We start from the raw sequence: 18,684 nt of genomic DNA, 5'->3' as shown, positions 1-18,684 counted from the left end.
AGCGTGGGAGATGTGTATGTGTGTGTGTGTGTGTGATGGGTTCATTGCAATAAAGTGACATCACAAACCACGTAGAGCATGGGAGGTGTGTGTGTGTGTGTGCGAGATGGGTTCATTGCAGTAAAGTGACATCATGAACCACGCACAGTGTGGGAGATGTGTGTGTGTGTGATGGATTCATCGAAATAAGGTTATTTCCCTGCGGCTTTTATTTTTCATGATTGCATTCATTCTTACTAGTGAACTTACTAAGGCAGCTTCACTGTGGAATCACTTAATTTTTCCAGGTTAATAGATTTCAGTGGGAAGCAGAATATATCACGTTGAAAATTCACATGTCGTGGTTGTTTTGCAGAAATTCCTATTGCTGGTCAGTAGTGTTTTCATGATCTATTTACAAAAGAATCTACTAAAAGCCAGTGAGGACGTGAGACTGGACCAGTTACCACTGTGACCCTTTGCTGCCACATTCATGAAATGCTGCGGCAGTGGGATGTCTGAAATTAACTTGGGTCTTGGTTCGTGCACAATAGTGTTTGCAGGTTGCACAAGTGAGGCTTTAGGAATCGTGTTCTCCTGAGAACTTCCTATGGTGCTCTGTGGTCGGGCTGGTGCACTTCACCAGCGGATGCTGAGTTTGCCTTGAGGTGGTTGGGCCAAGTGTTCATGCACGGCTGCTGGTCGAATGCTGTGACCGTGGGGCTTCACTCATCATGGGCCTTCATTCCTTGCGCGGCCCAGGAATTACTACCCTTGGGAAGAAGAGAGTAGGTTCCACACCCCCTGGCCTGGGGTCCAGGTAGAGGGGAGGCTGTTCACAGGACACGTGGCCAGGCTTTCCATAGTCTGCTGCTTAAGCCAGGCGTCCTTCTCAGTTTTGACCCTAGCTCCATCCTCCTGGGGGAGTGAGAGCTAAGTCCAAGCAATTGTTTTGGTCCACATACTGCTGTGTGCCCTGTGCTGGGCAGCTGTGGGCACATGGAGACCCAGCCCTGCCGCGGGCTGCCCTCTGTGGGCTGCATCCTGGAGTCAGATGCTGTCAACTCGGCACCAGTGAGGGGTCAGGAGTTCAAGTGTCGATGAGGATCAATGGTGCAGGGCAGGCTGGCGCCCCCAGGGAAGGGCCTCTGTGAAGCCGCAGATCCAAGGGAGGGAGTTGGGGACTAAAGGGCCCCCTGATGGCAACACAGCTGTTGTGGAAGGCTTCCGTCACAGGTCTTCTGAGAGGCAGAAGGTTGTGAGGGTTCTTACTGGATTGTGTGGTCGGTCTGTGTGACTCCACAGAGGCAGGTAGCATTTTCCTCTGTGTACATTTTTCTTATATCCGTGAAACACATGTAGAAATTTGTCAGACCCTTGATTGTATGGAAAAGTGTAACTTTTTTTGTTTTAAGAATAGAGAATTGGGGAGTAGGTAATATTTTCTAATAATACTAAAAAACGAGTTAGTAATTAATGATTGACTAGGAAAAAAAATAACTCAGTTGCTTGGAAATTGAGAGACTCGGTCGTGAATCCCCTTGTGTGGGAGGGCTCGGACCCCCCCTGCCCCCTGTGTTCCAGTGTCTACGTCTGCTCCCTCTTCAACACTGAAATAAATTTGGCAAGTTTGTAATCTGTCCATAATAAAGGAAAATTGATGTAATGTCATTGAGTTTATCCCTGTAAGGCTTAACGCTATGTGTGTAAGAGGGTACGTGTGTTGTGAGTGAGTGTGTATGCGTGTGTGTGGAGGAGTAGATTGCTAACTGACCCTTGAGGAGGTACGGAGGTAGCAGAATGTTATGTGTATAGAGGGTATGTGGGTGTGTGGGTGTGTGTGTGTGTGTGTGTGAAGCCATAGACTTGTCGAGTGACCCTTGGGAGGTTTGTGTATAGTGTGCGTGTGCGTAGACTTGTCGAGTGACCCTGGGATGTTCAGAGGTACAGAGTGGTATGTGTATAGAGGGTATGTGCACGTGAGTGTGTGTGTAAAAGCGTAGACTTGTCAAGTGACCCTTGGCAGGTTTGTGTATGGAGTGTGTGTATGTGTGCACGTGTGAAGGCATAGACTTGTGGAGTGCTCCTGGGAGGTACAGAGGTAGCAGAATGTTACGTGTATAGAGCGCGTGTGTGCACGTATGAGTGTGTTTGTGTGTGAAGGCGTAGACTTGTGGCACGCCCCTGGGAGGTATGTGTCTAGAGTGTGTGTGTGTGTGTGTGTGCGCGCGTGCGTGCGTGCCTGCGCAAAGGCATAGGCTTGTGAGTGCCCCTGGGAGGTGTGTGTCTAGAATGTGTGTGTGTGTGAAGGCATAGACTCGTGAGTGCCCTGCGAGGTATGTGTATAGTGTGTGCGTGCATGCGTGTGTGAAGGCATAGGCTTGTGAGTGCCCCTGGGATGTGTGTGTCTAGAGTGTGTGTGCATATGTGAAGGTGCAGACTTGTGAGTACTCCTGGGAGGTGTGTGTCTAGAGCGTGTGTGGTGTGCGAAGGCGCAGACTCGTGCGTGCCCCTGGGAGGTGTGTGTCTAGAGTGTGTGTGTGTGTGTGTGTGCGAAGGTGCAGACTCGTGCGTGCCCCTGGGAAGTGTGTGTCTAGAGCGTGTGTGCATGTGCAGACTCGCGCGTGCCCTGCGTGGCAGGCGTAGCAGAGCCAGCAGCGCCCCCTTGCGCCCGTGCCCTCAGGTCTTGGAGCCCGAGAAGCAGGCGGACATGCTGGACTCGCTGCGCATCTACCTGCTGCAGTTCGCCACGCTGCTGGTGGAGCACGCGCCCCACCACATCCACGACAACAACAAGAACCGCAACAGCAAGCTGCGCCGCCTCATGACCTTCGCGTGGCCCTGCCTGCTGTCCAAGGCCTGCGTGGACCCCGCCTGCAAGTACAGCGGGCACCTGCTGCTGGCCCACATCATCGCCAAGTTCGCCATCCACAAGAAGATCGTCCTGCAGGTACCGGCAGGGCCCAGTCCCCCTCTGCACGCACAGCCTCCTCCTGGCTCATCGTCTTCCCCGGTGCATTTACAGATGCCCCTTTTGCCGTGGTTTTGGGATGGTGAATCCTCCCCCATGATTTGTTCCCGCCCTTCCTCCCACTCCTGCTCTGTCTGCTCCTTCCTCTCAGCCTTGCTTTTGAAACAATACGGTTCTTCTTCAACCACCTCCTGCTCCTCTGTCTGTTGCTGAAAGTGTGTCCGTCCAGGGCCCCAGCCCACTCATTAGCTGCAGACAGACAGCGGGTCCTCGGGGGTCCTCGTCTCCTGACCCTGTCCGGGTGGACCATCTCAAGCACGTTCCCGGTGTTGCTCAGTGGGTTTGGGCCTTGATGTCACGCAGCCTGGGTTTCTCCTGCTTCTGAGTTCCATATCTGACCGAGCTCATCCCTGTCTGTGTCAGAGTTCGCTGTGACCCTGTGCTTGAGCACCTAGCCTGTCTGTCCCACTGAGCCACTGGTCAGGGGTGGCGCTCATCCTGTCCTGAGCCACCCTTGATTGTTTGCTCTGACCACACCCTCCTGGGAACTTCCATGGGCCAGAGACCCGCCAGGGGTGTCTGTGACACCCTGTAGTTCTCCCAGGCACCCGGGTTCAGCAGGTCCTATTGTTTCCAGCCTGTCCATGACCTGTGTCCCTTGAAACTTCGTGCTGGTCACGCTGGGAAAACTGGGGCTCGCTTTGTGTGCATGTGTGTGTTTCAGTCGTGTCCAACTCTTTGCAACCCCATGAACTGTAACCCGCCAGGCTCCTGCCTATGGGGGTTTCCCAAGCAAGAATACTGGAGTGGGTTGCCATTCCTTTCTCCAGGGGATTTTCCTGACTCAGGGATCGAACCCGGGTCTCCCACATTGCAGGCAGATTCTTTACCATCTGAGCCTAGTCCAGCACAGGCACACACTAGGTGCTCAGAAAACATTAGCGCAGACATTTTCACAGATCAAAACTTTATGAAAGACAAAGTCACTGCTATGTGCTTTTCTAATAAGAGCCTCAAGGAATTGTTTAAAGGTTGTTTTTATAGAAATAACACCTTGTTTCTGAGTGACTACTTCCATCTCGCTTGTTAAAGCCTCCATGCTTACGTGACAATCTCCATCCTGTCTCAGGTGTTCCACAGTCTCCTCAAGGCGCACGCGATGGAAGCGCGCGCCATTGTCAGGCAGGCGATGGCCATCCTGACCCCGGCGGTGCCAGCCCGGATGGAGGACGGGCACCAGATGCTGACCCACTGGACGAGGAAGATCATCGTGGAGGAGGGCCACACGGTCCCGCAGCTGGTCCACATCCTGCACCTGATCGTGCAGCACTTCAAGGTGGGGTGTGTGTGGCTGGGCGCGGGGGCCTCAGAGCAGAACCTGGTACGCTCTCGTGCATTTGCTTTGAAGTTTCCCTCGTCTTTCGTTTTTCTGCAATAATGAGGTTGTCCTCATCTTTCCCTGGGCTTCCCTGGTGGCTCAGAGGATAAAGCCTCTGCCTGCAATGCAGGAGACCCGGGTTCGATCCCTGGGTTGGGAAGATCCCCTGGAGAAGGAAATGGCAACCCACTCCAGTATTCTTGCCTGGAGAATCCCATGGACAGAGGAGCCTGGCGGGCTACAGTCCACGGGGTCGCATAAGAGTCGGACACGACTGAGCGAGACACTCCCCACTCCTCATCTTTCAGAGAAGGTATTTCTCTTCTCTAGATTAGCATGAGTATGTGTGTGGCCTTACAACATGGGAAGTGCTGTAGTTCAGTGGATGTATCCTAGGTATACGCTTCTTTTTAAGACAACATTTTTCTTGTAAGTACACTTGGTCTTTGAACAACAAGGGTTTGTGCTGTGTGGATCCACTCGTATGCAGATGTTTTTCAATAAACACGTACTGTAATATCACATGATCTGCGGTTAGTTGAATCCGTGGATACGGAGGACTGACTAAACTCTACAGTCGTGTTTTTGACTTGGTGGAGGGTGGGCACCCCGACCCCTGTGTTGTTCAAGGGTCAGCTGTACTCAGTTACCTCTGAATACAGGCGAGTTGTTACTTTAAGGTGGGAAGTAGTGTCATTAATTCTTGAAGAGGTCACTGGCATCTCCTCTTCTATAACCAGATCACCTCCTTCTTGTATTTATTTATATGTAGATTATTTTTTATAGATTTTTGGGTGGAGGAGAAAGGACTGAATTGAAAATTTGTTCTTTCACAGTCAGCTCTTTAGAATTAGGAATTTGCCTCTTGGCGTGGCCAGCTTTTATAACACTGTCTGAAGTTTAATACGTGTGACTAGACTTGCCTACCTAACAAATTCATTATTTCAGCATTTTTTAAAGATGGTCCTTAAAAGCTAAAACACGCTTTTATATTGGAACTCAGTGAATGAAGGGGGAGTGATACTCATAAAAGGTGTTGAGAGATTTCTTAGCTTAAGTTAGGGTTCAGAATTCTTGGGCAAAGGTTGGGTCGCGTGCTGAGGCCGAGGCAGGTGCGTGCATGTGCCCGCGTGCCGGTGGCCCTGGCATGACCACCCGCGTCCGCAGGTGTACTACCCGGTGCGGCATCACCTCGTGCAGCACATGGTGAGCGCCATGCAGCGGCTGGGCTTCACGCCCAGCGTCACCATCGAGCAGCGGCGGCTGGCCGTGGACCTGTCCGAGGTCGTCATCAAGTGGGAGCTGCAGCGGATCAAGGACCAGCAGGTAGGGTGGCAGCCCCTCCCGCCGGCCCCGGCTGCGTTCCCTACAGCCCTCCCCGGAGAGCAGTCGGCAAAGTCAAGCATGGGTGCGTCTTTTTAAGCCCGATTCAGACATGGACCCGAACTCAAGTGGAGAAGGGGTCACCTCCGTCTCGTCTTCCATCAAGAGAGGTCTGTCGGTGGACTCTGCGCAGGAGGTGAAGCGCTTCAGGACGGCCACGGGCGCCATCAGCACGGTGAGAGCGTGGACCCGGGCTGCAGGCGGTTCATTCATCCAGGAACTCGGAATGCGGGCCGGGCGCCACGCCACACCCCACGAGGCCCGTGCCCCCGCCCCCTGGACCTGGTTCCCTTTCGGGGGTGGCCCAGGCCCCGCCCTTCCTCCGTGGCGGCTGTGCTTGTGCGTGTGTCGGGGGTGCCCTGGTGCCCAGCACGGGCAGCCCTGGGGCGGGCCGAGGCCAGACCGCGCTCCTGAGCCCGCTGTCCCGCATCTGCAGGTGTTTGGGCGGAGCCAGTCTCTGCCAGGCGCCGACTCGCTGCTCGCCAAGCCCATTGACAAGCAGCACACGGACACCGTGGTGAACTTCCTCATCCGAGTGGCCTGTCAGGTGTGCATCCCCGCGTCCCCGTTAGGGTCCTTCCGCACGAGGGCTGCCCGTAGACTGAGTGCATTCAGCCGTCTGACCGTTCGGTCAGAAAAGAAACAGACAAACCAGGTCTGGGAGCTTGTCTTCAGTAGCTTGTCCCTTTCTTACCAGATCTCGTTTGGTGACATGCTGATGTTTCTGAAACCCGACTGTGTTTTATAATAGGATTTTTTATAACTGTTTTTCATCAGTGATGAAATAGTGGCATATCTTAGAATTAACAGCATGTTGGTGACATTCAGTGACCCTGGGTTGGACTACTTGACTTTCAGGTAACCTGTGTCATGAGGGTGTTGGGCCGATCCATCCCACACAAGTAGTGGACAGCGTTCAGTGGTTCAGTGCCTCGTAACTGGCATTCGTTTACCATTCACATCAGTAACATATTTTCACGCCATTGTTGGCGATCAGTTTCTGAAACTTTGCGTTTTAAATTTCAAACAAACCCTTGTAAGTGAGATTTCCCTCACAAAGGAGTTTTATAGCTATTAAGAAGTAGTGCGTGCTATTTTACAACACTATTGAGGATCTCTAAGTGCTGGAAACAAGCTACCCGACTATCAGCCGATACTTCCCTGAGTGCCACAGCGTGCTGGGCACAGCCTGGGAGGCCCAGCCAGGGGTACCTCGGGGAGGCCCTGATGCCGCCTTTTCTGTTGCACAGAAGAGTGCAGGTCACCGCTGACCCACTGTGAGGGGGCAGGGTCCTGGCGGAGGCCAGCAAGGGTGGGCCAGGGCAGGCGAGCAGGGTGGGCCCTGTGTGCAGGGTAACTCGGGCCTGACCTGCGTGAACTTCCAGGTTAACGACAACACCAGTGCGGCGGGCTCTCCTGGGGAGGTGCTGTCCCGCCGGTGTGTGACCCTCCTGAAGACGGCCTTGCGCCCGGACATGTGGGCCAAGTCGGAGCTCAAGCTGCAGTGGTTTGACAAGCTGCTGATGAGTGTGGTAGGTGCGGGGGTCCTCGGGACGGGTGGGCCCCGAGCCGCCCCCCTCCGCCAGTCGGGGCTCCTCCCACTGCTCTTCTGGTCGCTGGGAGAGGAGAGAGCGCCGTGCTTACCCCTCCACCCAGGTGGAGCCAGGAGTCTCGGAAGCAGAGTAGTGCCCTTGCTTTTCATGGACTCATTGCTTAAACCGACTTACTGGCTAGCCCGGGATAAACACGTTTGACTTAGTCAACAGTCTTTAAAATGAAGTTGAGTTTTTGAACACAGATTGAATAATAAACATGGCACCGAATAGCCAGGTGTTGAGAGAGAGCCCCAAGTGCAGGTCTTCTGATGGCTTTTTGGGTGTTCTTCGTCCTGTGATTGTCCGGAGGTTACAGAAGCTGCTCTCTTGCTTTATCCATCTCGTTACCAGGACACAGTTGTGTGTCTAGGTCTCTGGTGAAACCTGAAAGCTTTCAGTTTGAAGATTTTAAAACCTGCAGTAAATGTCTGTTACTTTGTGCTGCAAAGATGAGTGTTGCTGTTCAAGTGTACTGAATGGTCCCACAGGTTTCCTGTGTTACAGGAGCTCCAGAGCGGTAGGCCTGCTGGGTCCACAGTGCGTGCTTTGAGTCTAGCCTTAGGCTTCACTGGTAGATATCTCAGATTTCTTTCCTCTGTTTCTCTTGGAAAGGGAATTATTTTCCTATGAGAATTAGTCACCGTTGACTCCAGCTTAGCCCCTTCACGGGCTTACATTCTCCAAGAGTAGTGGGTGTGCTCACGTGGACGTCTGCCTTTTCCCCAGGGTCCACCTCAGAGTAGCATCCATGCAGGGCACGTGTGTGCGTGTGTGTGTGTGTGTGTGTGTGTGAGCCACAGACACGAGGGTCCTGAAGCCAAACTTAAATCCTTACTGTGGACCTTGGTGCTCTGTTTTTGTTTTTTTTTTTTTAGTGCTGACAATTTATGAAGTTGATTTTACGATACAGTTTTAAGGATATTTGCTTTTGGAAGGATGTATGTAGTTGAACTAAAAACATGAAAGGAGAAAAGCAAAATTTATTGCAGCAGTTGCCTTTTTAAGCCAAATACTAATGTTTTTCGTGAACTTTTTAAAGGAAGTTTGACTAAATTCTTAAGGCAAATTTATTGAAAGGAAGATTGTGAAATCCTACTGTAGTCACAGAATATGGCGCCATTTACACACCTGGTGTGCTCACCCCTTGGTGGTTCTGGGTGTTTTGGTTTCACCTCCCAAGCGCTCAGTGGCATGCGGCTCGGGTTGGCTTGCCCCCTCCCGTCGCCGGCGTTCACGTGCTGTCTCATCCGCACCTGGCCCGTGTCCCCCGTTGCAGGAGCAGCCGAACCAGGTGAACTATGGGAACATCTGCACCGGCCTGGAAGTGCTGAGCTTCCTGCTCACCGTCCTGCAGCCGCCGGCCATCCTGAGCAGCTTCAAGCCCCTGCAGCGCGGCGTGGCTGCCTGCATGACGTGCGGGAACACCAAGGTGCTGCGGGCCGTGCACAGCCTGCTGTCCCGCCTCATGAGCCTCTTCCCCACCGAGCCCAGTACGTGGCCAGCACACTCCTCTCTCTCTCTGCTTTCTGCCTGGCTGGGTGGGCCCAGACCTTATTACTGAGACTGCTCCTCCCTCTTCCACTTGCCATATAAGCCATTTTATCATCCAAGCTTTTTTTTTTGTACCGTGAAACTTTGTTTAAAAAAAAAAAAAGGTTGACATAACTTCACAGTCAAAGTCTTCGCATTACATTTTTTGGTCCGCTTGGGAAATACAGTTTCTCTTCATCAGCTAAACATTACCGTTTCTGTAAGGTTAAAAGAAAGCTCGGTTAAAGCATTTTGGTCAAGCGATGAACAGCTGGAAAGATGGAATTTTGGCATGTTTTCCTTGTGTTTAGGGGGTTGAGTTGAGGACTGGGGACATGAAAGGTGGTCACCGAGCTCCGTTAACTGGGAGCCACGCATCCTGGGGTGAGGGTCGCCGTGGGTCCCAGATGATGAAGCTCAGAGCTGGCCTGGGAAGAGTCAGTGTCTCTCAGAGCCGGGCAGGGCCCACCAACCGGCCCCCAGCCCCACAGTCCCACTCCTGTTTCAGGCACTTCGAGTGTGGCCTCCAAGTACGAGGAGCTGGAGTGCCTGTACGCGGCAGTGGGCAAGGTCATCTACGAGGGGCTCACCAACTACGAGAAGGCCACCAGTGCCAACCCCTCCCAGCTCTTCGGTGAGTGTGCACCCCTCCTGCACACGTCTCTCTGCTCACTTGGACGGGCTTCCCTTCTGGGAGGGGCACGGCGTGTCGGGAGGAGCTCTGAGCCAATGTGGTGTTGAGAGTGTCTGCGAGTGGCCGGGCGCACACAAGGCCAGGTTCCCTGGGGTCTTGGAGATGGAAGCCCAGCCTCAGAGCTTCTTCCTGCCTCAGACGCACGTGCTCCTCCCCACCCCCCATCTCCAGGGTTGTTTAAAGGTCCACGGTGTAAGCTTTTATGGGACGTTTACAGCTGGTTCTTGAACAATTTGGGGCCTGGGGCGCCGACCCTGCGCAGGCGAAAGCCTTCTTGTGAGTATAGTCGGCCTCAGCGTCTGTACAGGGTCTCGCTGCGTCCACCGTGTCTTGTCCGCAGATTGAGCTGACTGAGGATCGAGTAGCGCTGTCGTGTATATGGCTGGAGAAAAGCCACACAAGTGGACTCGAGCAGTTCAGACTTGTGTCAGGCTCAACGGCAACGTCGACATTTCAGATCAATCTGTACTTTTGTCAAAAACGGCCCATTTTTGTCTAGTGCATTGTTTAAATATTTTTAGGGGTAATTGACATTTTTGTGACTTACGCAGTTTTTAGAGACTCAGAAACCCCCTGGCACTCTCCCCCTGCAGGGACCCTGATGATCCTCAAGTCCGCCTGCAGCAACAACCCGAGCTACATCGACAGGCTGATCTCGGTCTTCATGCGCTCCCTGCAGAAGATGGTGCGCGAGCACCTGAGCCCACAGGCCGCCTCGGGCAGCACGGAAGCCGCCTCAGGTGACGCGCTGGGCCGGCCCCGCCTCGGGCCGCCGCGACTGGCAGCTCCACTGACCACTGCTTTCGTGTTCATCATCATTTGCTCTTAACAGAGCAATTCCGAACGTTTCATTGGTCTCCAGAGTCAAGCACTCTTTTAAAGTGAAATGCTTTTTAAGTTTGTGATTGTAAGAATGAAGAGATTTTGAGGAGCCTTTGCCACTAGTTATCTAACAGTTTTGCTGTAAGCAGAGATGGCTAAATCAGAGCCACTGCTTCTGAAGAATGAAGTCTCAGGGTCCAGACCCAAGCTGTGAGCTCCGGAACTCGGGTCACGTGTTGTGGGGAGGGGAGCAGTGGGAGTCGCACCTCTCAGCCCGCCAGGGCCGTGCGCGTGACTCCAGGGCTTGGCCGAGCCCCCGGTCCCGTCAGCTCTGTCGTCCCCTGCCCTGTGAGGAGGCTCTTGTTGGGCCTCCCTGGCACGGCGGTGAGGTCAGAGCCAGGAGGCACTTCCCACGCCGGAGCTCTCGTTTCGGGGCGAAAGCGTTCTGGGGAGGGCGTGGGCGGGATCCAGCCGCTTGGGTGGTGGGGATAGCCGGTGTCTCTCCCATGCGCAGGGACCAGTGAGCTGGTGATGCTAAGTCTGGAGCTGGTGAAGACGCGCCTGGCCGTGATGAGCATGGAGATGAGGAAGAACTTCATTCAGGCCATCCTGACCTCCCTCATTGAGAAATCCCCCGATGCCAAAATCCTCCGGTCCGTGGTGAAAATTGTGGAAGAATGGGTTAAAAACAACTCCCCGATGGCAGCCAATCAGGTGAGCTGGGCAGGGGCTGTGCTCTGGCCTGTGGGCCTTCTCGAGAGAAGGTTCAGCCGTCGCTGTCTAAGCGCTTCTGCAAGTTCTCAAGCAGAGTATTTTTTCTCTCCAGTAGTTGCACTCATGGGGTTCTTTTTTTGAGTTGGATTTTTCTCACTGTGCTTCACAAATTTTGAACAGAAACTTGAAATAACTGGTCGTGTAATGTGGTTTTACTTCTGTTAAAATGTTAAATGAGCCAAAAATAACAACCATGAGGGACTGTTACTTGGTAGCTAAGATGCTAGCAAACTTCCAGTTTGTTTTCTAGTTTAGTTGCTTTCTCTCCCAAGTGAGTTGTAGTCCCCCAGGAAAATTATGTTGGCACCTGTCTTGATCTTAAGCATCCAAAGAACCATTTAGAAACAACCTTATTTTACCTGACAAGACTGTAGGAGGTTAAAAATCAGCTGAGCAGATGGCTGAAATACTTCTGAACATGTCCTTTCTCAAATAATTGACTCTTAAATTTGTGCAGACACCTACACTCCGGGAGAAGTCCATTTTGCTTGTGAAAATGATGACCTACATAGAAAAGCGTTTTCCAGAAGACCTTGAACTAAACGCCCAGTTTTTAGACCTTGTTAACTACGTCTACAGGTAATCACCGCAGCCGAGCACGTTGCGTGTCGCCCCTGCTGTGCTCTCTGACCCACTGGTGGTGTGACTTTTTAATCTTCTCGTATATAATAAGCTTTAAACGTTCGCTCATGTAAGACACACAGCGTAGGTGGGCGTCATCAGTGAGCCTTTTGTCCAAATGTTCCAGGGATGAGACGCTGTCGGGCAGCGAGCTGACCGCAAAGCTTGAGCCGGCCTTTCTCTCGGGGCTGCGCTGTGCCCAGCCGCTCATCAGGGCCAAGTTTTTCGAAGTTTTTGACAACTCCATGAAGCGTCGCGTCTACGAGCGCCTCCTCTACGTGACCTGCTCCCAGAACTGGGAGGCCATGGGGAACCACTTCTGGATCAAGCAGTGCATTGAGGTAAGCTGGGTGTCCACACCGACGCAGAGAGGCAGACGTCTCCACCGCAGAACCGCTGTCCTCTCTAGTAGGAAGGAGCTGACCAACAGCCAGGAGGTGGAGCGGCCAGGCCAAGCCGGCCTCACAGCACGTGGGCTCTGACCACTTAGCTCACGGGGCCAGGGAGCTGGAGGTGAGGGCCCTCGCAAACAGTCAGGCTGTTTGAGTGGATGGAGAGTCAGACGGCCTCCGTTTCTAACTAGCTTGTGGTCAGTTGTTTGTATTCCTCATTATTTGGCTTTATTACCAGCAACCAGTTTTCCTAGGCAACCTAGGTTTCCCGTAGAGAATGGGAGGTTACGCATGCTGTGCACATAGGCTGTTGACTACGTCTGCAGGGAGTCACAGCTATCTGACATGCCAGGCTATGAGATTCTCCTTGCGGGAAAGGAGGGACTCGTGGCCGGGCTTCAGGGAGAGTGTGTGGGCACGTTCCCACCAGAGCTGAGCATCCATTCTCAGCGCTGTGAGCAGCAGCAGGTAGGATTCTGTGATGGTGACACAGGGGGCAGAGGTCCCCGACTTGTTCTTTCAGGAGGCTGTCGGTTATATCAGGTGCCAGGCTCTGGGTCAGGTGGTCAGAGAGACCTTGGAGGAGGGGCTGGCCATTCCTCCTCTGTCCGAAGGTCTGGCCTGTCTCCAGGCAGCACCAGTACACGGCCCCACACTTCTCTGCCTGCCTTCTCGCTCCTCACAGTGGAGCCAGGAATGTCCTGCCAGGGCTCGCCCACCGTGTGCTGCCTGGCACAGGCTGCCTCTTCCTGCCAGCCGTGCTCATGACCTTTCTCGTGGCAAAGCAGATCGCGTCGCTACTTGCCTTCGTGCCCAGCACACGGTCTAGACTCCAGGGCCCGGTCTAGCTGGTCTCTCTCCAGCCCGCTGAGACATGGAGTCAGGGGCACCTGAGAGGGGACAGTGGAAGGGAGGTGCAAGCTCCTGTCTAGGTAGGGGCAGCGGGATAGAGCCAGCCAGGCGCTGGGGGGTCAGTGCACGTGTGTGCCCTTGAGGTGACTCGGAGGTCACCGGGGTTCCCACGCCTGAGCGCCAGGCGCAGGTCCCAGGCCTCTCCTCCCCTGCGTGCCCCCAGCTCCTCCTGGCCGTGTGTGAGAAGAGCACGCCCATTGGGACCAGCTGCCAGGGCGCCATGCTGCCCTCCATCACCAACGTGATCAACCTGGCTGACAGCCACGACCGTGCGGCCTTCGCCATGGTGACGCACGTCAAGCAGGAGCCCCGGGAGCGCGAGAACAGCGAGTCCAAGGAGGAGGTAGGGCCGTGCCCGCGCCGCCTCCGCAGCCAGCCTCCCGGCTCGCTGGGAGGATGCTCTATCAGCCGTGGGGGTTCTAGGGCGAGAGGGACAGATCAGAACCTGTCTCTGCTGATAGGTCTGAGTGTGGTGCCTGTTCAGTTACCTACTGTTTCCTTTTTGTGTCAAGGTATAGTTGACGTGCATCCTGTTCATCTCAGGGGTACGACGTGAGGATTTGGTATTTTGTGTGTGTTGTGAAATGATCATAGTAAGTCTAGTTAACATCCGTCACCACACGTAGTTACAGGATTTCTTTTTCTTGTGATGAGGACTTCTAAGATTTACTCTCTTAGCAACTTTCAGGTACATAGTGTTCCATTATTAACTGTAGTCCCCATGCTGTCCGTGACACCCCCGTGAGGAGTTTATTTTTTCACCAGAAGTTTGTGCCTTTTGCGTGTCTTTGCCCGTTCCACCTCCCACCCCCCGCCTTTGGCAGCCGCCCGTCTGTTCTCTGTGTTGATGAGCTTGTGTGTGTCTTTGGCGTATTTCGCTGAGCACAGTGCCCTCAGGTTCTGTCCATGTCACAGATGGCAAGATTTCAGGGTAGAACTGATGAGCATCTGGGGTTGCCATTCAGTTTTGAGAGCAGTCACTTATCACGAGTTGGTGCTGCTGAGGACAGGGTCTTTTACTCTCTGCTGACGGTCCTCTCCAAGTCAGGAGTTGCCCACGTTGTGTCCTAACGCACCGCTCTGGAGAGTGACGCTGTCGTGAAGGAGCCGTGTCTCTAGCTGGTTCCACAGGCCACCTACTCTGGCCCTCCTGGGTCTCCACCCGGTCTGGCTGGGGCAGCCCAGGAGCCCGTCACTAACCATCAGGGCTGAGCCTCGGTCCCGATGGTTGTCGGGACTCCGTTTGGGAGTGGGGACGACCCTCAAGGCATGGATCTGTGAACGTGTCCTTTAGGCTGTCGGCCTGTAGAAGCTCAGGCTGGCTGGGGCATTGCATGTCAGAAGACAGCCAGCTGGTGCTGGTGGAGGAAGGCACTCTCTTTGCTCTGAAAGGGGTGGTTTGTACCCCTTGTGTGTGAGATCTCTATTTCATTAACAAATAAGAATTTAAGACTTCTTTCACTCTGCACAGGAGATCATCGGTGATGGGATCTCTCCTTCCTGTAGTCCGCTGTGGGGTTAGTGGCAGCTTTGACATGACTCAGGGCAGCTTTGGGCTTCCCTAGTGGCTCAGCTGGTAAAGAATCCACCTGCAGTGCGGGAGACCTGGATTCGATCCCTGGGTTGGGAAGACCCCCTGGAGAAGGGAGAGGCTACCCACTCCACTGTTCTGGCCTGGAGAATTCCATGGACTGTATAGTTCATTGGGTCGCAAAGAGTCGGACACGACTTCACTTTTACTTTCACTTTTTTGATGTGACTTGTTTTCATTCTCAAGAACACACACCAAATGTTCCATAACCTGACTTCAAGCCCAGTCTTGGCGATGGGATGTTGACTGTTAACTTCCCAGAAGCTTCAGACAGAAATCAGATTCCTTCCTCTTTGGGGACGAGTTGTGTAAAGCCCTGTGCCCACAAGGTGCTGTGCATTGGCCCCGATGATAGTCTTGATCCAAGTAAACCAGTCTGTGCTGCGTTCTCAGGAGTGGCAGGTAGTCTTTATGGTGCTTAAAGTTGTGTTTTCTTTTTTATTTTCCTTTCTATAATCCAAACATGACAGCAAAATGCTGACATTTTTATAGCATCATGTAAGAAAGTGCTAGATCTGATCTAGCTTTATTTGCTTGTCTTTTGTTTTAGAACTCAGGATTATTTAAATAATCAGACTTCCAGGAAACCGAAGTTTTACTTGGCAAAAATGTAACAAAAAGCTTATGAAAGTTGTGTGTGTTGATCTTCTTTAACTATTTGACCTTTTGGTTTTGCATGTTTGTTTTTTGTATTCTTTAGGATGTAGAGATTGATATTGAACTGGCTCCTGGCGATCAGACCAGCACGCCCAAAACCAAAGAGCTGTCTGAGAAGGACATTGGAAACCAGCTGCACATGTTAACCAACAGACATGACAAATTTCTTGACACGCTCCGGGAGGTGAAGGTCTGTGCGAGTCTGGGGGAATGATGGTGGCTCTCCCCTTCCCCGATATCTTGAACAGTCCATGAGCCTACAGACTCCCCCATTCAACGATGGTGGCTCTCTGCAACCCCCTATATTTTGAACAGTCTGTGAGCCCATGGACTCCCGTATTCATAGCTTGAGGCGAGCATTTCTGGGGGCAGGTCCGTGATCATTGAGAGCTTTGGCCTCTGCTATGTTAACGTGGAGTCAGGAACCGCCTGCCCGATGGGCAGGGAGCGGCCATGTGCGGGCAGCCAGGTTGGTTTCAGTGCAGCCTTCCACACAGGGCAGCCTGAGTAGCAGACAGGAGCATTCTTCACTTGACTGTTCTCTCCCCCTTTCTGTGGAATGTTTGTACCCTGGGCCTCTGCATTTTTGACAGGGACGTGGTCTGGGGTTAGCTCCCTTCCTGGTCCGCTCTTGGGTGAAAGGGACAAGATGATCTTGACACATGTGTCTCTGTCTCAGCCGCAGGGCCCACTGTGGGCTGGCAGGCGTGTGCCCGAGCACCTCTGCATCAACTGTGTGTTGCTATGTGGGAAGGTGGGCTTCAAGCTGCCAAAAACCTGACTATGAGAAATTCACACCTTAGAGACAGCGGAGCTGTGGGCAGGGGCAGCCACGTTTGTGGGTTTGATGTGCCTGTTGGGTCCCCAGTTTCCAGCTCTGGCCCCGGTTGTGGGGCGTGCTGGTCCAGTCCTATCCATTCCAGTTGCTTCTCCATCTGCTCACTGTTCATTGCAGAGACTCTGACCTCTCGTGGTTCCTGATTTCTTCTTCAGGATTACGCCTGCTGGCAAATAACATAGACTCTCTGCATACAGCTCTGTTTCCCCTTGGTGTCTTCAGCAGCCTCTGCTGTGATGACATCTGTGTATCTCTTGCTTGCACCTTCCGGGTCAGCGTAGTGTTCGTACTTCTTGGACGTGGTGAAATCAGTAACGTTAAGAGGTGCTCTGGGAGGTTAGACATGTGGGCATGTCACTGAGCCCCTTTCCCGCGTCCGTACTAGCCGCTCAGCACAGCAGGAGGGGTCTGTGGTGCCCAGAACTCAGGCTTCACTTCGGCACGACATCCATTCAGGTTCTGAACGTCAGGCAGTGGAGCAGCATCGGGTAGAGTGGGTGGTCCTGCTTCCTGGGCAGGGAGTTCAGGCGGCACCCGCGTGGCAGGGGCCTGGTGCCAGACGGTCTCTGCCCTGCAGACGGGAGCCCTGCTCAGCGCCTTCGTGCAGCTCTGCCACATCTCCACCACGCTGGCTGAGAAGACATGGGTCCAGCTCTTCCCCAGGCTGTGGAAGATCCTGTCTGACAGACAGCAGCATGTGAGTCTGTGTTTTCTTTAAGTCCTCTTTTGAAAAATACAGTTTTAGCTTTTGAGGAGTGTTCGTGAAAGAAACTCTTGATTAAGTTTCAAAGGCTGAGGGAACTAGCGTTATCCAAGCGTGAGTTACCACACGCGTGCCAGACGCTGGGGGAAAGCACGAAGGCGGGCTGGTTCTTGCACAAGGCCCCGGCCAACCCCAGCCCGCGCTTGGGTTTCAGGCTCTGGCGGGCGAGATCAGCCCGTTCCTGTGCAGCGGCAGCCACCAGGTGCAGCGGGACTGCCAGCCCAGCGCCCTCAACTGCTTCGTGGAGGCCATGTCCCAGTGCGTCCCACCCATCCCCATCCGGCCCTGCGTCCTCAAGTACCTGGGCAAGACCCACAACCTCTGGTTCCGCTCCACCTTGATGCTGGAGCACCAGGCCTTTGAAAAGGGGCTGAGCCTGCAGATCAAGCCCAAGCAGACAGCCGAGTTCTATGAGCAGGAGAGCATCACTCCACCCCAGCAGGTGAGGCCCTGCCTCCGTGTTCACCCGTCCTGATGAGCCTCTCCCCGGTGGTGGCAGATTAGGGGCCGTGAAGTCGCCCTGTTGGGGAAACACGGTATTCCCCCCTGAGCACTCAGAGACCGCATTCTGTTCCAGGAGATCCTGGACTCCCTTGCGGAGCTCTACTCTCTGCTGCAAGAGGAAGACATGTGGGCGGGCTTGTGGCAGAAGCGCTGCAAGTACTCAGAGACGGCCACAGCCATCGCCTACGAGCAGCACGGCTTCTTTGAGCAGGTAGCACCGCCAGGGAACCTCCGGGCCTTGTGGGTGGTGGAAGGCGCTGACGGAGGTTCTGTGGTATTGTAGCCTCGAGGCAGTTTCTGTCTAAAGAAGTTTCCTGATTTCTTGGAAGCATGTATTGGTCCACATACAGACTCTGAGATTGAAGCCTCAGTTTTAGAGACATGAACACTGACGCTCAGTCATAAGTTCTTTACTGTCAGTGAGGCCGGCGTGGATGCTTCCCTTCTGCAGTCCTCTGTCCCGTTGGGGTTGGTGGAGCGTGAGAGTTTCGTCCCCCTGCCTGTCCTTGCTCGGCAGTGGGGTCGCTGAGCGTGGCCGCAGCCCCGGGTAGGATGCCGAGCCACAGAAATTCCAGAAGCAGAGGCAGAGCTGTGGCCCAGCTGCCGTCACTGATGGGTGGAGACCTGCACGAAGTCTTGCTGCTTCTGCTCGGGGCGGGGACTCAGGCGCCAGCTCGTTCACTCTCGTTCTCTGGGTGGAGATGCTGAGAGCCCGAAACGGGCCCGGGTCCGCGATCCGGCTTGCCCTAAGTAATTGAGCAGTGGTTGTGCAGCAGTTGCTAGGTAAGCAGCAGTTTGAAAGCATTATTAACTTTTACAGGCGCAAGAGTCGTATGAAAAGGCGATGGATAAAGCCAAGAAGGAACACGAGAGGAGCAACGCTTCCCCCGCCATTTTCCCAGAGTACCAGCTTTGGGAGGACCACTGGATCCGGTGAGCTGAGCGGGGACACAGCCAGGAGTCACTGAAGGGAGCCAGTGGAAAGTCTGAAATTTTCCCTGACAAGTATTTTTAGAAAGGGGCTCTGCTGCTCTCTTTATGGTCCCACGAAGAAAAGTACAAACAAAAATCGAGAAACAGCTATTAAAAGCTTGAGTACTTGAGTGTGTGTTGGAGAAAGTGACTGAGTCCTGCCTCTGCTGGCCCGGAGCTCTGCTCTGCTGTGGGGGTGCTGTTCTTGCTGCTCCATGGGGGCCCCTGCTTCAGCGCCTCGAGCACCACAGCACCCCACAAAAGCCCACCCTTCTCTGTTGGGGGAAACATTTTTTCCTTTCTGTGTA

The 18,684-nt window shown here is 53.7% G+C and overlaps 1 protein-coding gene across 9 annotated transcripts in view; it reads left to right on the top strand.

The window, feature by feature from the left end:
- TRRAP (transformation/transcription domain associated protein) overlaps positions 1-18,684 on the top strand; it is a 90,640-nt gene that overhangs the window by 46,363 nt on the left and 25,593 nt on the right. For all 9 annotated transcript variants that reach the window (XM_061402159.1, XM_061402162.1, XM_061402160.1 and 6 more), the window contains 18 exons: positions 2,663-2,929; positions 4,080-4,286; positions 5,496-5,654; positions 5,752-5,886; positions 6,148-6,258; positions 7,097-7,243; positions 8,583-8,796; positions 9,345-9,470; positions 10,124-10,270; positions 10,867-11,066; positions 11,584-11,705; positions 11,875-12,088; positions 13,215-13,394; positions 15,343-15,489; positions 16,715-16,834; positions 17,055-17,342; positions 17,478-17,615; positions 18,225-18,337. In XM_061402159.1, the coding sequence (XP_061258143.1) occupies positions 2,663-2,929; positions 4,080-4,286; positions 5,496-5,654; positions 5,752-5,886; positions 6,148-6,258; positions 7,097-7,243; positions 8,583-8,796; positions 9,345-9,470; positions 10,124-10,270; positions 10,867-11,066; positions 11,584-11,705; positions 11,875-12,088; positions 13,215-13,394; positions 15,343-15,489; positions 16,715-16,834; positions 17,055-17,342; positions 17,478-17,615; positions 18,225-18,337 (3,035 nt within the window). The remainder of the gene's footprint in view (positions 1-2,662; positions 2,930-4,079; positions 4,287-5,495; positions 5,655-5,751; positions 5,887-6,147; positions 6,259-7,096; positions 7,244-8,582; positions 8,797-9,344; positions 9,471-10,123; positions 10,271-10,866; positions 11,067-11,583; positions 11,706-11,874; positions 12,089-13,214; positions 13,395-15,342; positions 15,490-16,714; positions 16,835-17,054; positions 17,343-17,477; positions 17,616-18,224; positions 18,338-18,684) is intronic.

Source organism: Bos javanicus, chromosome 25 (assembly GCF_032452875.1).
Source record: "Bos javanicus breed banteng chromosome 25, ARS-OSU_banteng_1.0, whole genome shotgun sequence".
In the NCBI taxonomy this organism is placed as follows: Eukaryota; Metazoa; Chordata; class Mammalia; order Artiodactyla; family Bovidae; genus Bos; species Bos javanicus.
Note: the sequence above shows the minus strand (reverse complement) of the source record. Positions and strands in the feature narration are given on the sequence as shown.